The following is a 22,106-nucleotide window of genomic DNA, read 5'->3' on the forward strand; positions in this document are numbered from 1 at the left end:
GTCAATTTTTTCTCCAATCCCAAACATGTTTCCCTTATGAAACAGAACTTACCTTGTAGAATAATTTGCTGTGAAACCAGGGCCAACATTATAAGACACATTCAAATTTCCTTTCCAGCTACTATGCGGTGGTGCAGATCCTCCCATATTACTATTATGAAAAGAAATAGACAGTATTATTATTAGAATCATCTTGCAACAGCACCAAACACAAACAAGGAACCAGAAACCAACACATTTTGGCTCAGAGCCATTCAAATATAGACCACAGTGATGCTCACTGTCTTAAACGTTTAGTACCACAAGGTTTCATAGGTAACTAATCTTCATTTTTAGCTACATTAATACTAGTATTTTAACAAGAAAACCTGTTCTTTGGCATTGAGGACAGTTTAGAATGGAAAATAGTCTTTGCTTTCAAGGGTTTTGCATATAAACTGTTCATTGTAAATGGTCCTTGAAACTTTCTACTGCCCTGAACTGCATTTGCAGTTTATTCAGGAGACTGTTATTAAGATCATTCTAACAGTTTAACAACACATGCAATTGTCTTTCATTGCCTGTCTCTGGGCACCATTTAATATGGTGGCATAGACATAGCTGAAGTGTTTAAGATACCTAAAATGGAACAAATATGATGCGATTAAGTCATCTTTTCTTGTTCCAAGCAGAATGTGCAAGGGCAATGCTGCACCGGCCAACTCTACTCCATCTTAGCTTTTTCAATGTGTATGTTTTGTTAACATAAATATGAATGTTAATACCATCTCTGCAAAGCTTGGAGCCTGTGTTCAGATCACTTGATTACTTAGTATGCAAACTTACATACAGGTATCTATTAAATACTTTTCATCACTCTGGAGTTTTTCTAGTACTCATACATTAGTTTGCTAGCATCGTTTCACATTTATGCAACATAATACAAATAAGGAGAGAAAACATATTGCTTCATATAACTACAACAGAGTACAGATACTGTTCTATCAAAGACATATAGTTAAGTATTCACCTGGACACTCAAATTACCTTATTTTTGGTCTTTTTCACAAAACAAGCATCACAGCAGGCCCTCAAGTTCTTTCCTTTTCTCTACAGTTACATTGTAACTTCAGTGTACCTGATTGCTAATCACTGTTACTTCAGTTGATACCTGATATATTAAAAACAGCCCTTTCCAAAATGCTTTGCATGAATCTGGTATGTATATAAATTTCTTACAGATCCCTAATCACAAACAGGATTTCAAAAACTACAGAAGTTGAGTGAAAAAATATTTTCCCTTTCTTTCCAAATACTCTTCTAATTTTCACTGGACTGTCTGCTTAAAATTCTTTATGTCTCCCAAATACTTACCGCAGTAATGACTCAGCATCATGATAACCAATGGGATGAACTGGAATTTTTGGGAGACCTACACCACTGGCTTTGTCTAACCGGTAGGTGTATTCTGAAAGGTAAAGATGAGGATTTCTGTATTAAGACTCTGAAGGAATCTGTACATTTCACAGCACTGTCTTAACACAGGACTCAACAAGAATCATTGCACTTCCCTCTAACTTCAGCTGACATCTCCTCGGTGACTTCACTATTTATGCTCCATCTGCATATTTTCAAAACAACACTAAAAAATATTCTCCCACAGCATCTACAGTTACACATTCAGAATTGGCTGGAGATTTTAAAATTATTTCTTAATCTTTTTTTTTTTTTCATTTTTATTTTTTCATTCATTCATTTTTTCATTTTTATCCTTCTCGGAAAGGGTAGTCAGGCATTGGAATGCACTGCCCAGGAGGTGGTGGAGTCACCGACCATGGGAGTGTTCAAGAAACATTTGGATGTGGTGTTGAGGAATATGATTTAGCCAAGAAGTATTGGTAATGGTTGGACTAGATGATCTTCTAGGTCTTTTCCAACCTTGATAATTCTGTGACTCTGTGATTCATTGAAATGATACATAAATACTGCTATTCACGGGAAGCAACTTCAGAAAAAAAGCTAAAAACAGCCATAAAACAAGATTAAAGTGTGAGCCCATAGCCTAATGCCTGGAACACTGAGTGACTGAAGTGTGAGCACATAGCCTAATGTCTGGAACACTGAGCTGGGCATCTGCCAGAGATTCAGATCCAGTCTTACACTCTAGACTAATGAATATTCTGCTGTTTTCATTAAAAAACAGAAACAACAATTAAAAAAAAAAAAAAAAAAAAGAGGTCTAGGTTTTGTTCAGACAAGACACAATTCAAATACAATTATTATTGTTTTCTATAAATCAGAATCTAAATTTTCACAGTCTAGACAAACATGAACATTTGGAAGCCATTTTTTTTAGTAGGTTATGGAATAGAATGGAATTTTGTCCTTAATACAGCATTCCCAGGGCCCTTTGTTGAGGAAGGCTTTCTTCTTAGTAACTGTACTGGAAACATACAAATGTTGAGCTCCACAGTAACTTTCAGCACCCATTTAGGGAGCATGTGAACACTAAACAGACACCTCACCTTTTGCAGGATAGCCTGGTGTCAGAGGATCTCCCGCACCGTTCAGGTTTAATACATTTCCACGCTGGGCTCCTCCACCTGGAAGGTTCCAGCCATTTGGATATGGATCTACTCCAGGAGCACAGTAGTCAGCAGGGTCTGAGTAGAGAATAATTCCCTTGGCACCTGCCAGTTCAGCATTCTTCACCTGGAAAGCACATCTCTGGTTTCTATCCAGACCTTTATAGCTTGACATAAGCATTCAAGGGGCAAAAGAAAGTATTATAAATTACAATGATTATAACTTGGAACCTTTCACACTGCTTTAGTTGAGTAAAGGTCCCATACTTGTCTTGTATCAAAAAGTTCATTTAGATACACAGATAGAGAAGCAGGAGACTTGCAGACCAATACAAACAGCTGTTAGAAAGACCACCTTAAGAGTGAACATATCATGCCTTTATGTCAGTGAGGACATACCAGTTCCAAACTAAATGGCAACTGCCTGTACCTCTGGTTATAAGTAATTTTGACTTGTATTTCATTTTAATAAATGATTCACATTCTTCTATAACGTTTAAGTCTTTTCCATTCAGAAAGTATCTTTAAGAGTGGCAGCCTATAAAAATTCAATGACAGTGTTATCTGAACTAGAGTTAAGAGCCACAATTCGCTTTTCACTGGTGAAGATAGCATATACCAGTGAGTTCTTCTGCCAGAAGATTACTCAAGACTGTATAATAAGTACTGGTATTCCAGTGAAGATATTAATTGTTTGACACTCAGAAGTAACTGAGAAATTCAAAATATAGACGTTCCCAACTTATGTTAAGGTACATTTGAACAAATTGGAAAGAACAAACTATTTCGTAGTTAGAGCATATTACTGGGGCATGTTAGTTACACTTTGGAACAATTTATAGTAAGCAGATACATTTTAAAACATATAACATTTTCCAACTTACTTTTATTCTTTAGATGTATTACATACATGTCAAGTACATATTTTATATCTCCCAATAAATAATTTTCTTTGAATGCACCTCTATGAAAACCTCAATTACACTACAAGCTTGAGTAGACTTTGGTTAAGAGTTTCAGTCTCTTGAAATCAACTAAAGGATGGCATAAATAACATTTTTATATAGAGACATTACCTTATTTCCTCTAAAGATCTTCCCATATCTGGCAATAACAATCTTTCCTGTACAGTTAATTCCCATTTCACGTTCTAGCTTAAAGAAGTCCTCAGTGCGGCCATAATTGACATACACTAACTCACCCTGATGGAAGGAAATAGAATTTGAATGTCAATGAGTATAACAGGAAGATGGGATCTAGCAAGACAATAGGCTGGAAACAATAAGCTTCAAAACTGGTTCTTATATGAATTTTTCTCTGTTAGAGATGACTAGGTAATTAAGTGACTTCTCATTAGTTCACAATAATATAAAAAAGCTGTGTGACCTCAAGCCTCTATAGAGAGCATAAGATATGATTCAGAAACTGAGAGTAAACACTCAGAGCATTGGCCTTTCTTCTCTCCTGCTTAAGCTTAGTCTGTTCAAGCTCTAGTCAGTCAGCATTGGACAGCAAACCTATCTTAGAAAGAAACATGTTGCCCTCTTCAAAATAAATGCCTATGGTGAGACTGAAGGACCAGTTAAATATGGACACTTGCCATATCAGACAGCTAAACTTAGGTGACAAAAGTGCATTTCTCTGTATGACCACACACTTCCAAAGCAATCTTCAATTTAATTTCAAAAACGAATAAACTTAAATCTCCTACACACTCTGTAACCAGATGTTCAGGTGGCCTTGAAATACAGCAGCATGTCCTCACAAACTGAGGTACAGCCCTCCTAACTGTACTGGCTTCATCAGTATTCTGCTCAAATTGCAATTTCTGATTAAATTAGGTGAAATGAGCTCAGTTAGGTTAAATTATTGAAATAAAAGGGACTATATTTAAATAAAGCAGTTTCAGAGCTGCTAAAATTATTCAACTTCCTATTCAGATAATAACTCATAAATAAAAGGATTATTCTTGGGTATTTTCTTCTGAATTTATGAACCAGATTTCCTTCTCAGTAAAATCCAAGTATCATCCTACTGAAGTCAAGGCCTTCAGATTCAGATATTCTCACTCTCATTTTATTTAATAGCCTCAGTTCCAGCTGTACTGTATTATATTGTGTTACCTTGCATTCCAATATCATATTTAGTAAACTAAATTTCTTCCTCAGATTGTTGCTGCTGTTCTGTATTTAGGCCCATCTCTCCACCCCTCCCCCTTTCCCCTTACCCATGGTGTGGATCCATGGGTCTCCTGCCCCATTAGTCACAGAACCAGACAGATGCAGCCCATAAACCTCTGAGACCCTTCCCTCCCCTTTTTGGGCCAGTGGGCCTGTGGAAGAGATTATTCTGTTATACTATTGACACAAAGCTTGCTGAAGGACACAGATGGAACAAATCCTAGCAAGTCCTGGGCAAGGATTGAGAAATCCTTTGTCTGCAGAGCACTGATGGATAAGTCCTGAGCAAAGGTTGCAAAATCCTTTGAGGGACAAAGATGGACAAGGCCAGGGGCAAGAGAGAGAGAAAAGCCACGGCTTAATGGCTGTGAAGAGGTCTTTTTTTGTGTGGACTTATCTCAAGGAAGATGGCCATCTCAGGTGGTACTCACATGACATTTGCTCAAGCACCGAGAGATGTCATGTAGGCAGGGAAAAAAAGAGGATAAAAGAGGGATCAACAACCATGAGTGTAGGTGTCTGCCATCAGATCCCTCACTGCAGAATTCCTGCTCACCGACAGACTCTCCCAGACCTGCTACCTGAATCCTGCTGCTTGCTCCTGGACTTACCCCGTGGCTTCTTCCTGCTACCCGCTTGCTGTCCAAGTCTGGCCACGCTGCTCATGTCTCACAACGGGACAGCTGCTGGATCCTGGTGGTGACTATCCCAGCTTTACGCAATTCTTCTCTTTTTCTGTCTTTTCTATCACCTGCCTTCCCTTCCCCATTGCCCTAAATTGTCCATCCTCCCCTTCTGCATCTCCCTTATTAAGGTTTGTAATAAACTGGTCGGACCAACATTTGAACCACTGTTTCTTAATCTCATGCTGCGTATACATATATCAAAGCACCTCTTCTCCCTCCTATAAACTGGAGCGAGACAGCCTGCTGTCCTCCTCTAATGAACACAGATAAATCCAGATAACCCTGTGACAATACTACATCTGCTGAGAACCAGAAATGAGCAGCAGCTATTTCTAAATCTCTGCAGGGTTTCACTCTAGCAAGTAAGAAGCTACCATCCCACTCTGGCAGGATATAACCTTCAAAATCAGTCACTACCACTTATTACTGCAGGAAGCAGTAATGGTGCTAGCAGTGTCTAACTATACCTCTGCAACTCCCTGATTAGAGCTTTCACACAGAAAATAAGAAAGCTGAGCTCCTGGCTGCTCTCAGTATGAAGAACTTTGATCCATTTCTTCCCACTTCCCAGAAGGTGTCCTACTCTTGAGACTATAGTTACCCAGACATGCAGGTTCTTGACAGCCTTCTCCCTTCACCGAACTTTGAGCTTTATGCGGGAACTGTTCCAAAATTCAGAGCAGAAGGCCTAAGACTGATGAACACAAGTGACAGGTTCCAAACCTCTCTCCACAGCCTAGTTCTGTTTTTAATGAAATGGCTTTTAACATAAAGAACATAAAAAGATATGGGAAAACTCAGATGAGCCCAGAATGCAGAGAATATTCCCACTGCAGAGCTTTATATGTGCTCACTCCCCTGCTATTTGCAGTAGAGCTGCAACAGCTGTTTACTGAAGAATGTCGTGGCTAACAGCACCGGTATTTGGAGCTTTTATCAAACTATTAAGCATTAAGGGAAACATAGCAATATATTTTGAAAAGACAATCTGTCTGTTAGGTATTGTTTCTTTCAGAAACAATGTTTTCCTATTTAATTCAAATAAAACCATTTTCTAAAGAAGGAAGCTGCATCTTTTAAACCTTGTTTTTATTGTTATTTCCCATCTCCCATCATTTACTGTAGCTCACTAGAAATCAAATAAAACAGTGTAGTTATTCTGTCTTTCTGTAGGGATATTAAAACAGGAAGACAGAACCTTTGAATTTTACCTTACGCTACCTTCCAAAATTCCCACTGTGATTCTTGAAACACTCATAGTTCTTATATCCTAGGAGACAGGTTATCTGCCTGGCTCTCCAGCTTCTTCTGAGTATGAATATAGGATATCTTTTGCTGTCTGGGCTTGCACAGCTTATTAACAAACTTGAGACAGTATATGAATTTAATACTGCTAGCAGATTCCAAAGTCAGCTCTAACTTTAGAGGACAGCTTGGATGAGATGACCTCCAGAGGGCTCTCCCCACCTTTGTTATTCTATGTACAGACATGGAAGGGAAAGCAAGAAAAAAAAATATTTCCTATTCTTACAAATTATGTATTGAAACAATTAAAGATCACAGAATAGAAAACTGTTAAACAGGCCAGTTTCAGAACAGACAGCTTGTCAGCTGGTGCCATCTGTGCAAGAGAGAAAAGATAACTGGAACAGGCTGCCCAGGGAGGTGGTGGAGTCTCCTTCTCTGGAGATATTCAAGACCCTACTGGACGCCTACCTGTGTGATGTGGTGTAGGGAACCTGCTTTGGCAGGGGGCTTGGACTCCATGATCTCTAGAGGTCCCTTCAAACCCCTACAATTCTGTGATTCTATGATTCTGTGAAATGCCAGCAATAGCCATTTGCAATAGCCACAGCACAGTGCACAGCTACACCTGTATGACAGTCTATGGAAAAGAGCACTTTGAAAATGAGTTTGTTTAATTGGCTATTTAAATATAAGTCATATTTTGATCACCAAGATGGAAAAGAACAGTGAATATACACACAATATCTGGAGAAGTTAAAGAAGTGAATAAAAGGAAAGATTTATTTTTACATTTTTAGGAAAATGCAAAACAATTCAATTTTAAGTCAAACTAGAGGGAAAAAAAATAACATGTATGTATGACAGCTCAGTTTCAACACTGCCCCACTGTAAAACTCCCTACAACATCAGAGCTGGCTCATTTTTCTTACTGGTACTATGTCAGGGTCTGTACACACACAGCCTAAGACCCAGGAATTTTACATTATTCCATACTATTCCATTCTATTTTATACTACGTTATGCTCCAATATCCTATCTTCTTTCTGTTTCTACGTCTATTTTACTATTCTACTTTTTTACCTCAGGCATTCCTTGGGCTGAAAATGCACTGTAGGGTGGCACCACATCTTCAACAGCCTCATACCCTGCAGGAGGTGGCTCTGATAATGATGTGTTGAATACCTAGTGGGAAAGAAGAAACAAAAAAGCAAAACCGGGAAATATGAAAAAGAAGTACTGTTTATGCAGGCACATTTCACAGGCATTTATGTTTAAATGACTCTAGTTTTTTTAACTCAAAATGAGATGTGACCAAAACTTTAATAAGCAACGGTTAACACCTTCTGTATGCAAGTTCGGTGTGTGATCCTGATAGTCTCACTGGTGCTCTTAGCACGGTTTATGTGCTAAAAGCCTGTTTATGTGAACACAGGTTCTTTTAAAGAGGTCTCAATACAGCAAGTAAGAGAAGGTTAGATCACAATAATAAAAAAAATGATTGCATTCTGCTCATCCCTGGACCTTCAGTGAGCAGTAGAGCTGCTCTGTAATGAACTGATTTTGTGTCAGTGTATCTTGAGGCATAAACTCTGCAGACTTCAAGGAACTGAATTTAGCACAATCACTGATACTGTAAAATGACTCAATGCAAGTAATGATGCTAACCATGGTTGATTTCCTCTTCCTAAATAACAGAGCAATTTTAAAACAACTGAATTACATAACATAGCTCTAATACATACTTTTCCTTTCATCCATGCGTGTCAGTAAGCTGTGTGAAGCAGGGTAGCTATTAGTATTCCTAGCATGAAAATGAAGAAACAAATATGTATAAATTAAGAAAAATATAAATAAGTAAAGCAAATGAGAACCACTGATTTCCATGAGCTTTGGATCAGGTGCCACACCATAAACAGAGCACAGCATAGCTTTCCCTCCCAGTCTTCCCAGGTGTATGAAGGTGATTTTTTGCACTGTTTGCAAAAACAGGTGTTTTCAGTACCTCGTTTCCATGCTCATCAGTTATTGAGACATAATTGGGTTTATTTTCATCTGGATAAGAGAGCAGGACATCATAATGAACCAACTGAACAGAATCCAAACCAAACTCCTCCCACTCAGCTTGAACCTGCTGTGCCAGATGGAGATTCTCCTTTGTTCCTGCAAGGTGAGGACGCTGTGTAAAATTGCTAGAAGAAAAAGAAGCAATTGGTCAGGATCAGACATTGCTACACATAATCTTAACCCAGCTGGAAACATCACCTGGATATAACTAGATGTACCCAAACTGAATCAAGACCAAGATTCTTCAGCACATATATTTTTGTCTGCCATACACATAACATGAGGCAAAGGGTTTCAGTCATAGGTGTTTACATCTTGTTAGCAATCCAGCCTAGCAAGAGTGGTACAAAATCAGCCATGGGGTCTTGTTCTTGCTTTATTCCTTGTCTTCTGGGCAACCAAGGGCCAGTCATTTCTCTGCGTAAGCCTGGCCTTCCTTGTAAAGCAGTAAAATAGTGGAGCATAATTACTTCTAGGTGTTCAGTTTAGAAATGTGCATAATGACTGTGATCCCTACATTTAATTAGCTGGGTAGTCTCCTCAGACCCCACTGTTTTAATTAATTTTAGCACAAATACTGATTTATTTAAAAGTTGACTCTGAGCATGTTTTGTTGGCAAATAAGAGTGTGAGTTCATAGCAGCTTACAAACAAGGAACAGAAAAACTCAGCAGCTTGTGACTTAAGAGATATATGCACCGAATAACAAATAGCGTACGATACCAGGAATGGTGAGCAACTCATCGTCTGGAAATGAAATTTGGCCAGATAACTGAGAAAAACCAGTAGTGAACTGATCTAAAGAAGTCTCCATTGAATGAGATTGTCATCATTATGTCCTCATCCTGTTCTATGGCCAAGCCATCAGCACACCACATGAACCAAGTAGTGTTAGTGAGGGAAAGGAGACCTCAGGTACGAACAAGGTATAAGGCTGGGAACGTCTTAAGTTCCAGTGAGTGTTACCAAAAACAGCCAAGTACTTTGGAAGAATGATATACTTCTGATTTTTACACAGCTGTGTTCTTCTGACAATATCAACAGCTTCTATCAACTCTGTACTGCACTGCTCATCATACAGTCAAGGCACTATTTTCTGGGCTTCATTACAATTTGAGTTATGCAATAGTATTCTCCTGTGTTATACCCCTATTTAATAGAACTTTGTTTTTCTTACTTTCCTGCTCTAATCTGTTGACTGCCTGTACTAATAGTTCTGAGTAGTGATTAAACACTTGTGTATTCCACCACAGAACTGGCTGCAAGTCAGTAAACGTGGTACAATGTTTCCTGTTGGCATAGAGACAGAGAGTTTGGAGGGCAGCGAGCTGCTTCTACCGAGCTGCTGAGCAACGGTTGTGTTGTAGGAGCCAAAACACAGGTTGAAAAGTGCAAAAGATCTTATTTTCAATGTTACACAGCTCAGGATATGGCTGTTATGCAGTAAAGAGAATGTGCTTTCCAGCTAGCTTATTTGCAATAGCTTGTGCGCTTAAAGTGAAATAGGTGGGTCTGACACAATAAGCCAAACATGGGTGGGGTTTTTTTGTAATTTGGTTTTGCAGTAAGATAAAACTTCCTGCTACTTAATCAGGATGGGAATTAAAGGCAAATCCAGAATTACTGTCTACTTCTAAAAACACTGATACTTTAAAATTTTCTTTACATAGAAAGTCAGTTTCTACCAACAAACTACAACTCCTAGCTTGAATAAATGCATTACTTTAACAAATATCACACCTTCCTAGTAGAAAATCTGTTTACAAGGTCCCTAAAACAAATGATTAATAACAGCTTCCTAGTAGCTAAGGCTTCTAAGTTTTAAGAAATCAAGAAATTAACTACAGCAACTCAACTACAATAGGTTTTAAAAATCTACAGGGCTATTTTTTACCACTTGAATTTTCAGGAACAAAAGTTATCATTGTTGTAGGAGGAAGCAGAATCAGAATAATGCTGAAATCAAATAACTTAATTACTAAAAAGTAGATGAGATGTATAAATTCTTGGGGGATAAAACATGGTCTTAAAAATGCCTTTACAGCTTTAAAGATAACTATTCTAGCTGTTCACTGTGCAGAGAGGGAGTGCTTGGAGATATCTTTCTTCATGAAGGTGTGAACATGGATGTGCCAAGTAACACAAACATGGTCACAAATTTGGGAGAACTACAAGCATTCACCAGCTGCTGAGCAAGAATTTGGCCAGCTCTTAATTACTTTTAAGTACTGAGTTTGCTGACAGTGACTCCAAGCGTTTTCAACACAAACAAGAATGAGAGGAGTCAAGATGGACTGTACTATCTCTCATCTTACTGGGAAACATTAGTTGAAACCTATGGCCAAGAACCTACACACTATGATCTGTTAGTGGCATCCTTGGGCTGGTTCCTGATTTTATTTGTTGATTTATTTTTGACAGATAAGCCTACCCATTGCTTACAAAAGAAAGTGCTTGATGTTTTCAGCTTTCATCTCAGCCATAAATGCGGCCTTCATCTCCACATGAGGTTTCAAAGTTGTCTTCTCTTCTACAGGTTTTGCAAACCAGCCTATACAACACAGCAAAATACATTTTTCTTCAATATCACAAGATTTTCAATGTGTATTTTAACATTATTCTTCATCATAGCACAGTAACACTGCCACAACTTGATACAGAGTTTGGTAATGGCAGTGATAGTCCTGCACCACAGTACTTGTTATCTTGATACAGTGCTATACCAATCACAGTTGTTTTAATGCACATCTTCCATCACATTAAGATTGGAAAAAAACCACTAAGATCACTTGTCCAACTGTCAACCTACTTTCACAATGTTCACTATGTCCCTCAGTGCCACATCTTGGGCAAATGGTTTTAAGTTAAAAGAGGGAATATTTAGGTTGGATGTCAGGGGGAAGTTCTTCACTAGGAGAGTGGTTAGGCCCTGGAACAGGCTGCCCGGGGAGGTTGTGGATGCCCCGTCCTTGGAGGTGTTCAAGACCAGGTTGGACGGGGCCCTGGGCAACCTGATCTAGTAAATGTGTATCTTTGGTGGCCCTGGTAGGCAGGGGGGTTGGAACTACATGATCCTTGAGGTCCCTTCCAGCCCTGGTCATTCTGTGATTCTATGATCTCTGTGGTTCTTGAACACCTCAAGGGACGGTGACTCCACCACCTCCTTGAGCAGCTTGTGCCACTGCATCACCACACTTTCCGAAAAGAAATTCTTCCTAATATCCAACCTGAACCTCTCCTGCCGCAACTTAAGGCCATTTCCTCTCATCCAATTGTTGTTACCTGAGACAAGAGGCTGACCCCCCACTTAGCAACAACCTCCTTTCAGAGAGTCACGAGTGAGCCTCCTCTCCTCTAATAGAAGAGATGTTGAGAACTCCTATATTCCCTGAGCACCAAACATGATGCTGTCAGTCACTTCGGAAAGGTGGAAGCTTTAAAATAAAAAAAATAATGGAAGAAACAGTGCCCCTTTTTAAGGAACAGATGTCTCTTAACTATTTTCTCTGTCTCTGGTTCTTATTCTGGAAACCCTCCCTTACTACACAAGCATTATTAGAGTAAGAGATGAGAGGAACACCTGGCTACAAAGTTTCTAACATATGTTTTTATTTTTAAGTCAGAAACAGGACATATAATCATAGAATCTTTAGAGTTGGAAGGGACCTTTAAAGGCCATGTAGTTCAACTCCCAGGGACATCTACAGCTCCACCAGGTGCTCAGAGTCCCAACCTGTCTGACCTCAAGTGTCTCCACGGATGCAGTATCCACCACCTCTCTGGGCAACCTGCCCCAGTCCTTCACTACCCTTACAGCACAAAACCTCTTTCTTATATCCAATTTAAATCTTTTCAGTCTGAAACCATTTCCCCTTGTCCTATTACCACAGGCCCTTCTAAAAGATTCTGCCCCCTTCTTTCTCCTAGCTCCTCTTAGATACTGAAAGGCCACCCTCAGCTCTCCCTACAGCCTTCCCCAAGATGAACAGCCCCAGCTCTCAGCCTGTCCTCATAGGGGAGGTGTTCCACCCCTTGGATCACTTCTGTGGCCCCCCCTCTGGACATGCTCCAACAGCTCCATGTCCCTCCAGCATTGAGGACTCCATACATTCAGTGCAGTGCAGTAGCAGTTGCACAGATGGAGGCAAACCAGAGGAAGGGTGAGGAGCAGAGCGCAGCCCACAGGCTGCACTGCACAGAGCTTTTTCTACATCAGACTCACTGCCCTTCCAGGATCCTCCAGCATAACCAAATGCCATTTCAAAGTACAAGTGGCTCTTTTGTTTTCTTCCCTTTCCCCCCCCATCCCCGATCCTGATCCATCTGTGGATGAAAAGGGTGTGTAGGAGAGGAAAAGATTTCCGTCAGCAACCTGCAGTCCCTCCTAAGCCCAGTGGGGAAAGGGGCATTCAATTACACAGAATCACAGAATCACAGAATTACCCGGGTTGGAAGGGACCTCAAGGATCATGTAGTTCCAACTCCCCTGCCTATCAGGGCCACCAAACATACACATTTACTAGATCAGGTTGCCCAGGGCCCCGTCCAACCTGGTCTTGAACACCTCCAAGGACGGGGCATCCACAGCATCCCTGGGCAGCCTGTTCCAGGACCTAAGCACTCTCCTAGTAAAGAACTTCCCCCTAATATCCAACCTAAATCTTCCCTCTTTTAACTTAAAACCATTTCCCCATGTCCTGCTATTGTCAGCCCTTTCGAAGAGTTTACTCCCCTCCTGGGAGTAAGTTCCCTTCAGGTATTGAAAGGCTGCAATGAGGTCACCCCGCAACCTTCTCTTCTCCAGGCTGAACAAACCCAACTCCCTCAGCCTGTCCTCATAGGGGAGGTGCTCCAGCCCCCTGATCATCTTCGTGTCCCTCCTCTGGACCCTTTCCAAAATCTCCATGTCTTTTTTGTACTGAGGGCTCCACACCTGGACACAGTACTCCAGATGGGGCCTCACAAGAGCCGAGTAGAGAGGGACAATCACCTCCCTATCCCTGCTGACCACCCCTCTCCTGATGGAGCCCAGGATCCCATTTGCTTTCCGGGCTGCCAGAGCGCACTGCTGGCTTATGTTAAGTTTCTCATCTATCAGGACCCCTAGGTCTTTCTCTGCCGAGCTGCTCTCAAGGAGAGCTCCCAACTCCTCCCAGCCTGTAACACAGCGCTTCCCCCCACACCCGCACCCTCCCCCCTCAACCCGGCCACCGCTCAGCCCGGCTCCGCTCCAAAGAGGGGTGAAATTCGCACTGTACCGACGAGGAACCCGAGGAGGAAAAGCCCAATCGCTGCCCCCAGGGTGACGGCCCAGAAACGGCCGCTCGCTGCCCTGGGGCCGGCTGGTTCCGTGACAGCACCGAGCGACGTCCACATCGCTGCCGGCCGCTCCGGACCCAATGGCCGAAGTGCCCCCGCTGTGGGGGCGGACGGGAGGGCGCGGCTGTTGGTTCCCGCCTCGGGGTGTTCCACACAGACATCGGACTTTGATTTTTGTCACACGGCATTAAAGAATGGGCACATTTGGTGTTTCTAAGAAGAGTAACATGGCCTGGGTACCTTTAGGGCTAGAAATCTGGAATCCTTGATCAGTAAATTTCTGCTGGGGGCATTTGGAACTTGAGTTAATGAAGTGCCATGGGACTAGGCACTGAACCAAAATATATTTTATGTCTAGACTAATATCCCAAGGAGATTTAATCCTGATGGGTTATGGCCACACTTACTAAATGGGGTGAGCATACTGTGAGGTTTCGTAAGGGTTTTGTAAGGTTTTGGGAGGAGGTGGGGATAAGATCTCTCAGTGTCAGTTTTTTACCATATAATTACATTCCTGTGTGTCACATAACTAGTTTGATGTGTGATTAAGACAACTTCCAACGTTTTGATTAGAGCAGAAGGCTAAGAAGGTGAAACCAGTCATTCCACTTATAACCCCCTGGAGAAACACCTAGTCTAGAAGGGAGATTCAAGTTATTCTGTAATGTCTGAGAAGAACTTTTCTAGGTTGTCAAATAAAAATGAGTTATCAAGAGAAAAAGATTGCTGGTCTTTGTTACAGTTTTAATCATCAGAGAGAGGATGCAAAGCAGATGCTCAGATACATGGAGATCTGCTTTGGAAATGATGACAGGGTTATGTGTCAGAATATGGAAGGGAGGCCAACAAGGGGGCCTTCATGTTGTCTGCCTACAACTGGCTGCTGTCTCAAGACAAGAAAGAGAAAGAAACCTTTTATAAACAACTGGAAGAAGTCTCACCATTGCAGCATCTTTAACATGGGAGTGGGTAAGCAGTGGAACAGGCTTCCCAAAGATGGAGCATATAAATTCCTGGACTATTTCAAAACACTGCACAAAGCTCCATGCAACCTGATCTAACTTTGAAGTTAGCACAGTTTTGAGCAGGAATTCGGTCTAGATTGACCTCCAGGAGGTCCGTTGTAACATTTTTTTTCCTGTGATTTTAATGGAGACTTGTTTGTGGATTAATATGCTGCCTGCTTTGTAAATATTAAGTACCCCTACTTCTCTGTTACATATTTGCTATACAGATAGTGAAATAAAAAGACTGGCCTAACTCCCAAGGGTTCTGTAGGATTAAATCATTTATTTAGGCAAAGTGAAGAAATTCATGAGTTCCAAGTCACTATTATGCAATGGAACTACTCACTAATTAAATCTGAAGCGTTTCTGATAGAAATTATTGTTGAATGTTTCATGAGAGAACAAAATGAGGTGTATTGTTGTAAAATGTCAGTAGAATACAAGGAAGTGAAACCTAGGTTCTTTCACCTGGAAAACTTTTATTACATTATTATTTATTTAAATACTATCTATATTATTATATTATATTATTATATTCTACTTTCTTATTTTCAAACTGCATAAAATACCATCTTCCCACTTTTTACTCGTAGATGGGATAGAACTAATAAGTAAATTTATAGCTTACATTTTCCTTTCCCCTTCTATATACTCTGCTGGTTGAATGACATTTGTATGGATATGGTCTTTCACAGGTGTCCACAAACCATACTGCTTTTGATTTCCACAGAGCACTACAGGGCTTATCAAATATCCATTCTGCAAGGTGCCACATCTGCCTGTGTATTAAAATAAAACTTGTGCTTTAACTCAAAAACATGCATCTTTATCCATGTAGAACTCCGTATAGAGAAGGGTGCTGTGCCTGTGACTACATAAGGCACTAAGCAGTGATAGAAAGGCAAACAGCATTTCTCTAATGATAATTTTTGATAGTCAAGTTTTTTAACTTTCTTTGTTGAGTTGGTGCTTTGTCCCTTTGCTGTGTGCTTAGAGATCTCTGTAGTATTTGCACTGCTGTGATAACATTCCTTCTGCTGAGATTCTCATGATGTTTAAAAAAAAGTAGCAGTGACAAGGCTGGGATTTTGCTTTCCTGTGGTAAGTGCTCAATCATTTTTTATTCCTGCTCACATCTCAGTTCCTTTTGTTACTGCTTTCCTTTTTAGGGATTTCCTCTCACAGACAGTAAAACTCTGCAAGGGGATCGATTCTTCTGCCCTAGTGAAAATGGAAATGAATTGGCTGTGGTAACTGCTTTCTCATGTGTGTTCTTTAGACTAACCTCCATCCTGAATTACGACATTTATAACTGTCAGAAATGTCCCCATCTTCTCAGTCTTGCTAATGGAATACTGGAATGCTTTTACAGACTTCACAGGAATCTGTCTTCAGGCCAGTTATTCAAACAGTAAAGCATTTTGGAGTAGCACATTGTGAAAGAAGGAAGAGAAGGATACTGTGAACTAGTGCAAAGGCCTCTGAGGATCAGTTCCATGCATGTAAAGACGTGAGGTAATTCTGAATTGTACCAGACTGTCCTTGTTCTCGTGTTGCAAGATACAGAAAGAAAGTTAAGAAAGATGATGCACAGATTGATCAGCTTGCCATACCAGTTGAAGAGCCTTTGATGTTCTCTCCTGCTCTTGGCTTCACAGGTCAGTTATCTCCCAGTTACAGTGCTCAGTGTGCTAAATGTAATTAATTAGGTTTTGTCACCATTCAGTTTGCTGCTGGATTAGAATGGCTTATGTTGGAAGAGGCCTTAAAAACTACCTACTTCCAACTGCACTGCTGTGGGCAGGAACAACACCCAGTACGTAAGGTTGCCATCCAGCCTGGCTGGAGGGATGAAGCATCCGTGGCTTCTTTGGACAACCTGTCCAAGTGCCTCACAAACAGCACAATGAAGAATCTCTTCCTAATCTTAATCCGATTCTAATCTTAATCTGTATTCTTTTAGTTTAAGACCATTACCCCTTGTGTTATAACTACATTTTGTGATAAAGAATCCCTCTCCAACTTTCTTGCAGACCCACTTCAGCAGCTGGAAGGCCACAGTAAAGCCTCTCTGGAGCTTTTTTTCTCCAGGATGATCAACTCAAGCTCTCTCAGCCTGTCTCTATAGGAGAGACATTCCACTCTTTTGATCATCTCCATGGTCCTCCTGTGAACTCACTGTCTTGCTGGGGCCTCAACTCATGAGATTAGAGTAGGTAGGGAGGATCACCTCCCCTGACATGCAAAAAGACTGGCCCATGAAGAAGCTGGACAGCAAAATGTTAAATTATCTCTAGCTTCCCTATGTTGATGTTGCCATGAGAACAGAAATAGCTTGTAAGTAATGAAGAATTAACTCTACCATGCTGAAGTGGAATCTTGCTACTGATTAAAAATGATTTCTTATAGAAAGACAGTTTCTTCTGTAGATATTTGCAGCTTTTTTTTTTTTTCCTTGGGGCATTGGTCTATCAGAAAGCATGTGTTTTTCCAGTTGTTCTTCTGACTTCACTGGCAAAGAACAAGATGCCAATGTGGAATACACAGATAATGGAGCAAATTAACGATGTACACTTGGAAAAATTCTATGTATTTAGGGCATAATTGATGTCAAAATATGTGCCTTTCTGGACAGGGAAATCAATAAACTCCAATTTAGTTGTGTTACAGCTGCTTCAGGATGAACATTCTAACAGTTTATGCTTTCCTCACAGCTGTACTGGAGTGCCCCAGAGCTTACTGTGATTCCCCGGCTTTTACATGCTAGAGGAGTGAGGATATATATTTTTTCTGTAATTTCCTAAACAGACTGACGTTCTGTCTTTTAAATATCCCCTTCTTTGTGACTTGTAGTTAGCCAAGATGTACTCTTTGAATGTTACTAACAGCGGTGTTGCTGTGATTATCACTGTTACATGTGCTTTGACAATTTTGTCTGCTTCTAGCTGTTTACTCTTTCTAATCTCCTGTTGCAGCTGGAAGAGATTTAGTGTTTGTAGTCAGAAGCAGGAAACCATTTCAATTCTGTTGGTGGACAGGCCTCTGTGGCTTAAAATTTTAAAAACAAGTTAAAAATAGGCACCACTGTCACGGGCATTTTTGTTTGAAGTGTAATTGCATCATAATGCAAAGTATGAAGCTTATTTTTTTGCTAGTTTCCTGTTCTGAATTTCATCTCAGAAATAAGGAGCTAATAATTCCCAGTGGGATTTTTTGTGGCCAGACATAAGACATAATATTTGCTCCAGAAATTTGCAGTGTCTGCTTCGTTTCTCGGTCAATTTGGGATAATCCTGTAATTGAAGATTTTATCTTCTTGTATTTTCTTTTAGGATCTCATTATTCAGAAAAAATTAGAACATATGTCTGCAGGTAGCACCGTTTCTCCTGGTTTGTCTGAAGCATTTTATCTGTTGTAAGTATGATATTTATTGTAGTCCTCGCTGAATCTGTAGTTTATGGGACTTGTCTGATGTTACTGTGGTAGACAGGAAGGTCTCTCATTTCTCAGCACTGTATCCTGACCACAAGACTTCCCTGAATCTGAAGTCTATGGTACTTAAGTCTTAAGTATTTAAGTCTATGCTTGACTTTTAGATGATGATCTGACTAGCTTTTGGTCCTTACTATAGTGAGGTTAGTTCAGAGGCAAATTGTTTTTACAGAAGTAGTTACATACCATGTGCATGAAGAAAAAAACGCTATCAGGTAAAGTTCCGCTTCTATGGTCATAATTTCTGCCATCAGCAGAAATTAGGGAAATATCCTCTTTTTATGCATATTTCATGCAATGTGTTTCTTCAAAAAATATCCCAATGGCTCAAATGAGCTTTCTTCCAAAGACGTATCTAAATACTTCTATGATATTCAGTCCTGTGTACAAATCTGTGATGTAGGCCTGAATCGCAGGAGTCTTGTGCTTATCTCTTCAAGAATAATCTCAGCTGGTGTGAAACTGGCATGGTACACATGTAGATCTGAACTTTGTGTGGTCGCCATTTGAAGGACAAGCTGAACTGCACTCAACCTCCTGATAAAAGCAATTGAGAGAGCAATAAAAGGATATACAGCTATGGAAAAAAATATATATATAAAGAAAGGACAGAGTTCAGATTAAAGAGAGAAGCTGAAGAAAGGCAAGACAGGAAAATAAACAACATTAAAATAACTCTTGTGAAAGTCCTGCAGTGTAAGGGGAAAAATGTTTTCTCCTGCCCTGACCTCTAAACAGAAGTCATCAGTTGTCTGAAAGTCTATGTGAAAAGGAAGTGCTAACATCTGTTGACTATATTTTCAATTAGTGGTTGATATTGCCTGAAGAAAAAAAAAACTGCTTCAAGAATTCAGTCATCTGATCTGTTCTACCCAGCAGTGAAAGGAAGGCCATCCTCTGCTGAACCCTTTTGTGCTGAAAATGCATTGCTCAAGGAGCTTGAAACAAGTGCTAACCTAAATTGATTGAAGTGAGGGAGATTGCAGGGGGAATGAAATGGAATCAGTGGAGTCCATTTCTTTCCTCAGTCTCTACAAGATTATTTATTCCACCTGTAAATCACTTTCTTTCTTCTACTGTTAGGAGGTATCTTAATAATTCCAACACTGCAGTGGTTCAGTTAAAATTACCATCTGCCTTTTAGATTTCAAATATGAGGTCAATGAAATTAGTGACTCTGAGGAGACCTGCTATGTCTACTGTCATTTTTTCTTTGCATGTGAATAGCAGGAATGAGAGGGCAGCTCTAATCCATGTCCTGGTCTATTTTCGTTGTTGAATATCATTATCACTAAAATAGATCTCATTACAGGTGGTTTAATTGCTGAGTAAGAAGTGCAAACCAAGCAGGCTTCGTGACACTGAAAGAGTGAAGTGAAAGGGTGCTCAACAAAAGGTATGTGTGGATCAGATAACTTTATCATGTGTGAATCCTATGGTGACACAGGATTTATCTCTGTCTCAGCATTTGGTGTTATGGCATTTAACTTGTAGGTTCTTGCCCTCAAGTGAATATAGGTAGAGAAACTGATTTAGACATTAGGTTTTGTTATTGAAGGACTATTAAAGCAAACCTTGGTTCTTCCTGGTGAGAACATAGTGTACTTTATTGGATGCCAAAAATAAGCATTCTGCACCCAAACTGTAGGCATGAGCAGCTGTATAAAATCACATGTGTTTTCTGCATAATGTATCCAATATTTCATTACTTTGTGTTATACGAGCACTTGCAGCATCAGATGGGATTGATGCAATGCCTGTGCAGGTATCCTTGTAAAATACACCATTGTATCGATCCTTGGAGAATACATACTGGGTTGAAGGGCTTATTGGAGTATTTTACCAAAAGGTACAATCATTTCTTCCTCACCAAAATAACTTAAATAAAGATGGTCTGACATATTACAGCATTTCTTTTAGTCCTTGGAGAAACTGCGTTCTCTGTTTTGAAGCCATGGGGTGAATCCCTTGGATGGTGCCACACAGGGGGCTATAAAAAGAAATGTTGCCAATAGCAACTTGTTTTTCTCTTGGAACAAGCCAGAGTTGTTTGAAATAAATAAATAAATAGAAATAGGGAGGCTGAGAGTGAATGGAAAGCTTGTGTATTGATGTTTTGAACTTACAGGTGAAACAGCCTTAAATTTCAGGGATTTTGACAGGAAAATGAAAGTGAATAAACTCTCTACTAAATTTTTGGTCCTCTACTGAATCCTTGGTCACAAGCCTTCCTGACAGTGCCCAGATCATCAGTGCTGTTGCTGATGCTCCTGGATACCTGAATGTCAACATACTGAACTTCATGGTCAATGACCACCATTGTGGTGACAAGGAGGTGATGGGAGTGGCAACATCTGTAAGGTTGGCATCCTAAGTAAATGATAAAGACCACATGGGAATCTCTTGTTTACCTACATGCCACTTGATTATTATAGAGCTACTCTGCAAAGAGTTAGTTACATGAGAAGAATGAAGGTGAACTGAGTGATGGAGAGATGTATGAAAGAGAAAGGACTTACGTTATTGAGAACTTGAATATATAAGTAATGAGGATATATATAACTATTATGTGTATGTATATATAAAAATATTCATGTTGCTCATCCAGAAGGAATTAAAAATAGTGTGAATACAGATCACATTCTTTAAAAACGCTGTTAAGATACGATCAAAGGATGGGTCATTTCCTTATTTTCCTGTACTTTTCTTATTAAACCGCCAGATGGCAACCACAGACTGCCCACCAACGTCAGCCTATTCCCAGCCTGTTTATTTAACAGGCTGGTTTGCTTTCAAAGAAGCAAGGAAAAAGAAATACAGCTGTAAAATGAGCATTGCGGGTTTGGTTTTGCTTTACACTTATTCTTGCTTTATATCAGTGCTGCTACAGCATTTCCAATTTAGGAATCAGGCCAGCTGAATCTGTGTGTATGCAATGGATGTGACCATGTAATGCATTTAAATCTAGTAGAATACATTTGTTAATGGAGGCTGTAGTTACTACATTCTTCTCACAGCTTTTTCTGGACTGAGTAGGTAAGGTCAGGTCAGGTCAGGTCTTCAGCTTGTGAAAAGAGACAATGAAATACATTCAGTCGAGTTACATTGGCCCAAGCCAGTGAAAACAATAGTCCTAGTTTTATAGCATCTGGCGTGATGCAACCTATCAACTACACTGAAACATTAAATCTCATGCATTCAGTGTGAAAGCCTCTTTCTTTCATTCCCATTCATTCCTTTGGTCTTTCCTATGCTTGCTTTCACCCCCGTTGCTTGTACTAAGTAGGAGGTGGGGCAGTACTGCATCTTACTTAGGGTGTGCTTTCCACAGGGAGCCAGCTTGGGTGCCAGCTGCTTGTTATTACCCAACAATTTGATCCTGTACACTAATGTTAAAAACACTTCTGTCCTTCTGCTCTGACATCATCATAAAAATGAAAGTCTTAACTTTCATACACTGAAAGCAAATGCTTAAAATCTTTATTTGAGGAGATGGTTGTCATTGGTTTGCAGGTGTGGAGTTCTGCTGGATCGGGCTCCATGCA

At 40.1% G+C, this 22,106-nt stretch overlaps 1 protein-coding gene across 2 annotated transcripts in view; it reads right to left on the reverse strand.

The window, feature by feature from the left end:
• Positions 1 to 14,170, reverse strand: part of LOC107308462 (putative N-acetylated-alpha-linked acidic dipeptidase) — a 28,239-nt gene extending 14,069 nt beyond the window's left edge. The window contains exons 1-8 of one of the 2 annotated variants that reach the window (XR_014931898.1): positions 14,001 to 14,170; positions 11,185 to 11,293; positions 8,681 to 8,867; positions 7,759 to 7,860; positions 3,641 to 3,766; positions 2,505 to 2,691; positions 1,354 to 1,447; positions 53 to 151 (exon numbers count right to left, since the gene is read on the reverse strand). Coding sequence is in view for 1 of the 2 variants with exons in the window: in XM_015852369.3 (XP_015707855.2) it covers positions 53 to 151; positions 1,354 to 1,447; positions 2,505 to 2,691; positions 3,641 to 3,766; positions 7,759 to 7,860; positions 8,681 to 8,867; positions 11,185 to 11,293; positions 14,001 to 14,118 (1,022 nt within the window). In the remaining variant the exon portion in view is untranslated. The remainder of the gene's footprint in view (positions 1 to 52; positions 152 to 1,353; positions 1,448 to 2,504; positions 2,692 to 3,640; positions 3,767 to 7,758; positions 7,861 to 8,680; positions 8,868 to 11,184; positions 11,294 to 14,000) is intronic. The other variant, XM_015852369.3, reaches the window with a different exon arrangement.
• Between the last annotated feature and the right edge of the window lie 7,936 nt (positions 14,171 to 22,106).

This window comes from Coturnix japonica, chromosome 1, assembly GCF_054131305.1.
Source record: "Coturnix japonica strain WE chromosome 1, WE-NBRP24, whole genome shotgun sequence".
Classification (NCBI taxonomy): domain Eukaryota; kingdom Metazoa; phylum Chordata; class Aves; order Galliformes; family Phasianidae; genus Coturnix; species Coturnix japonica.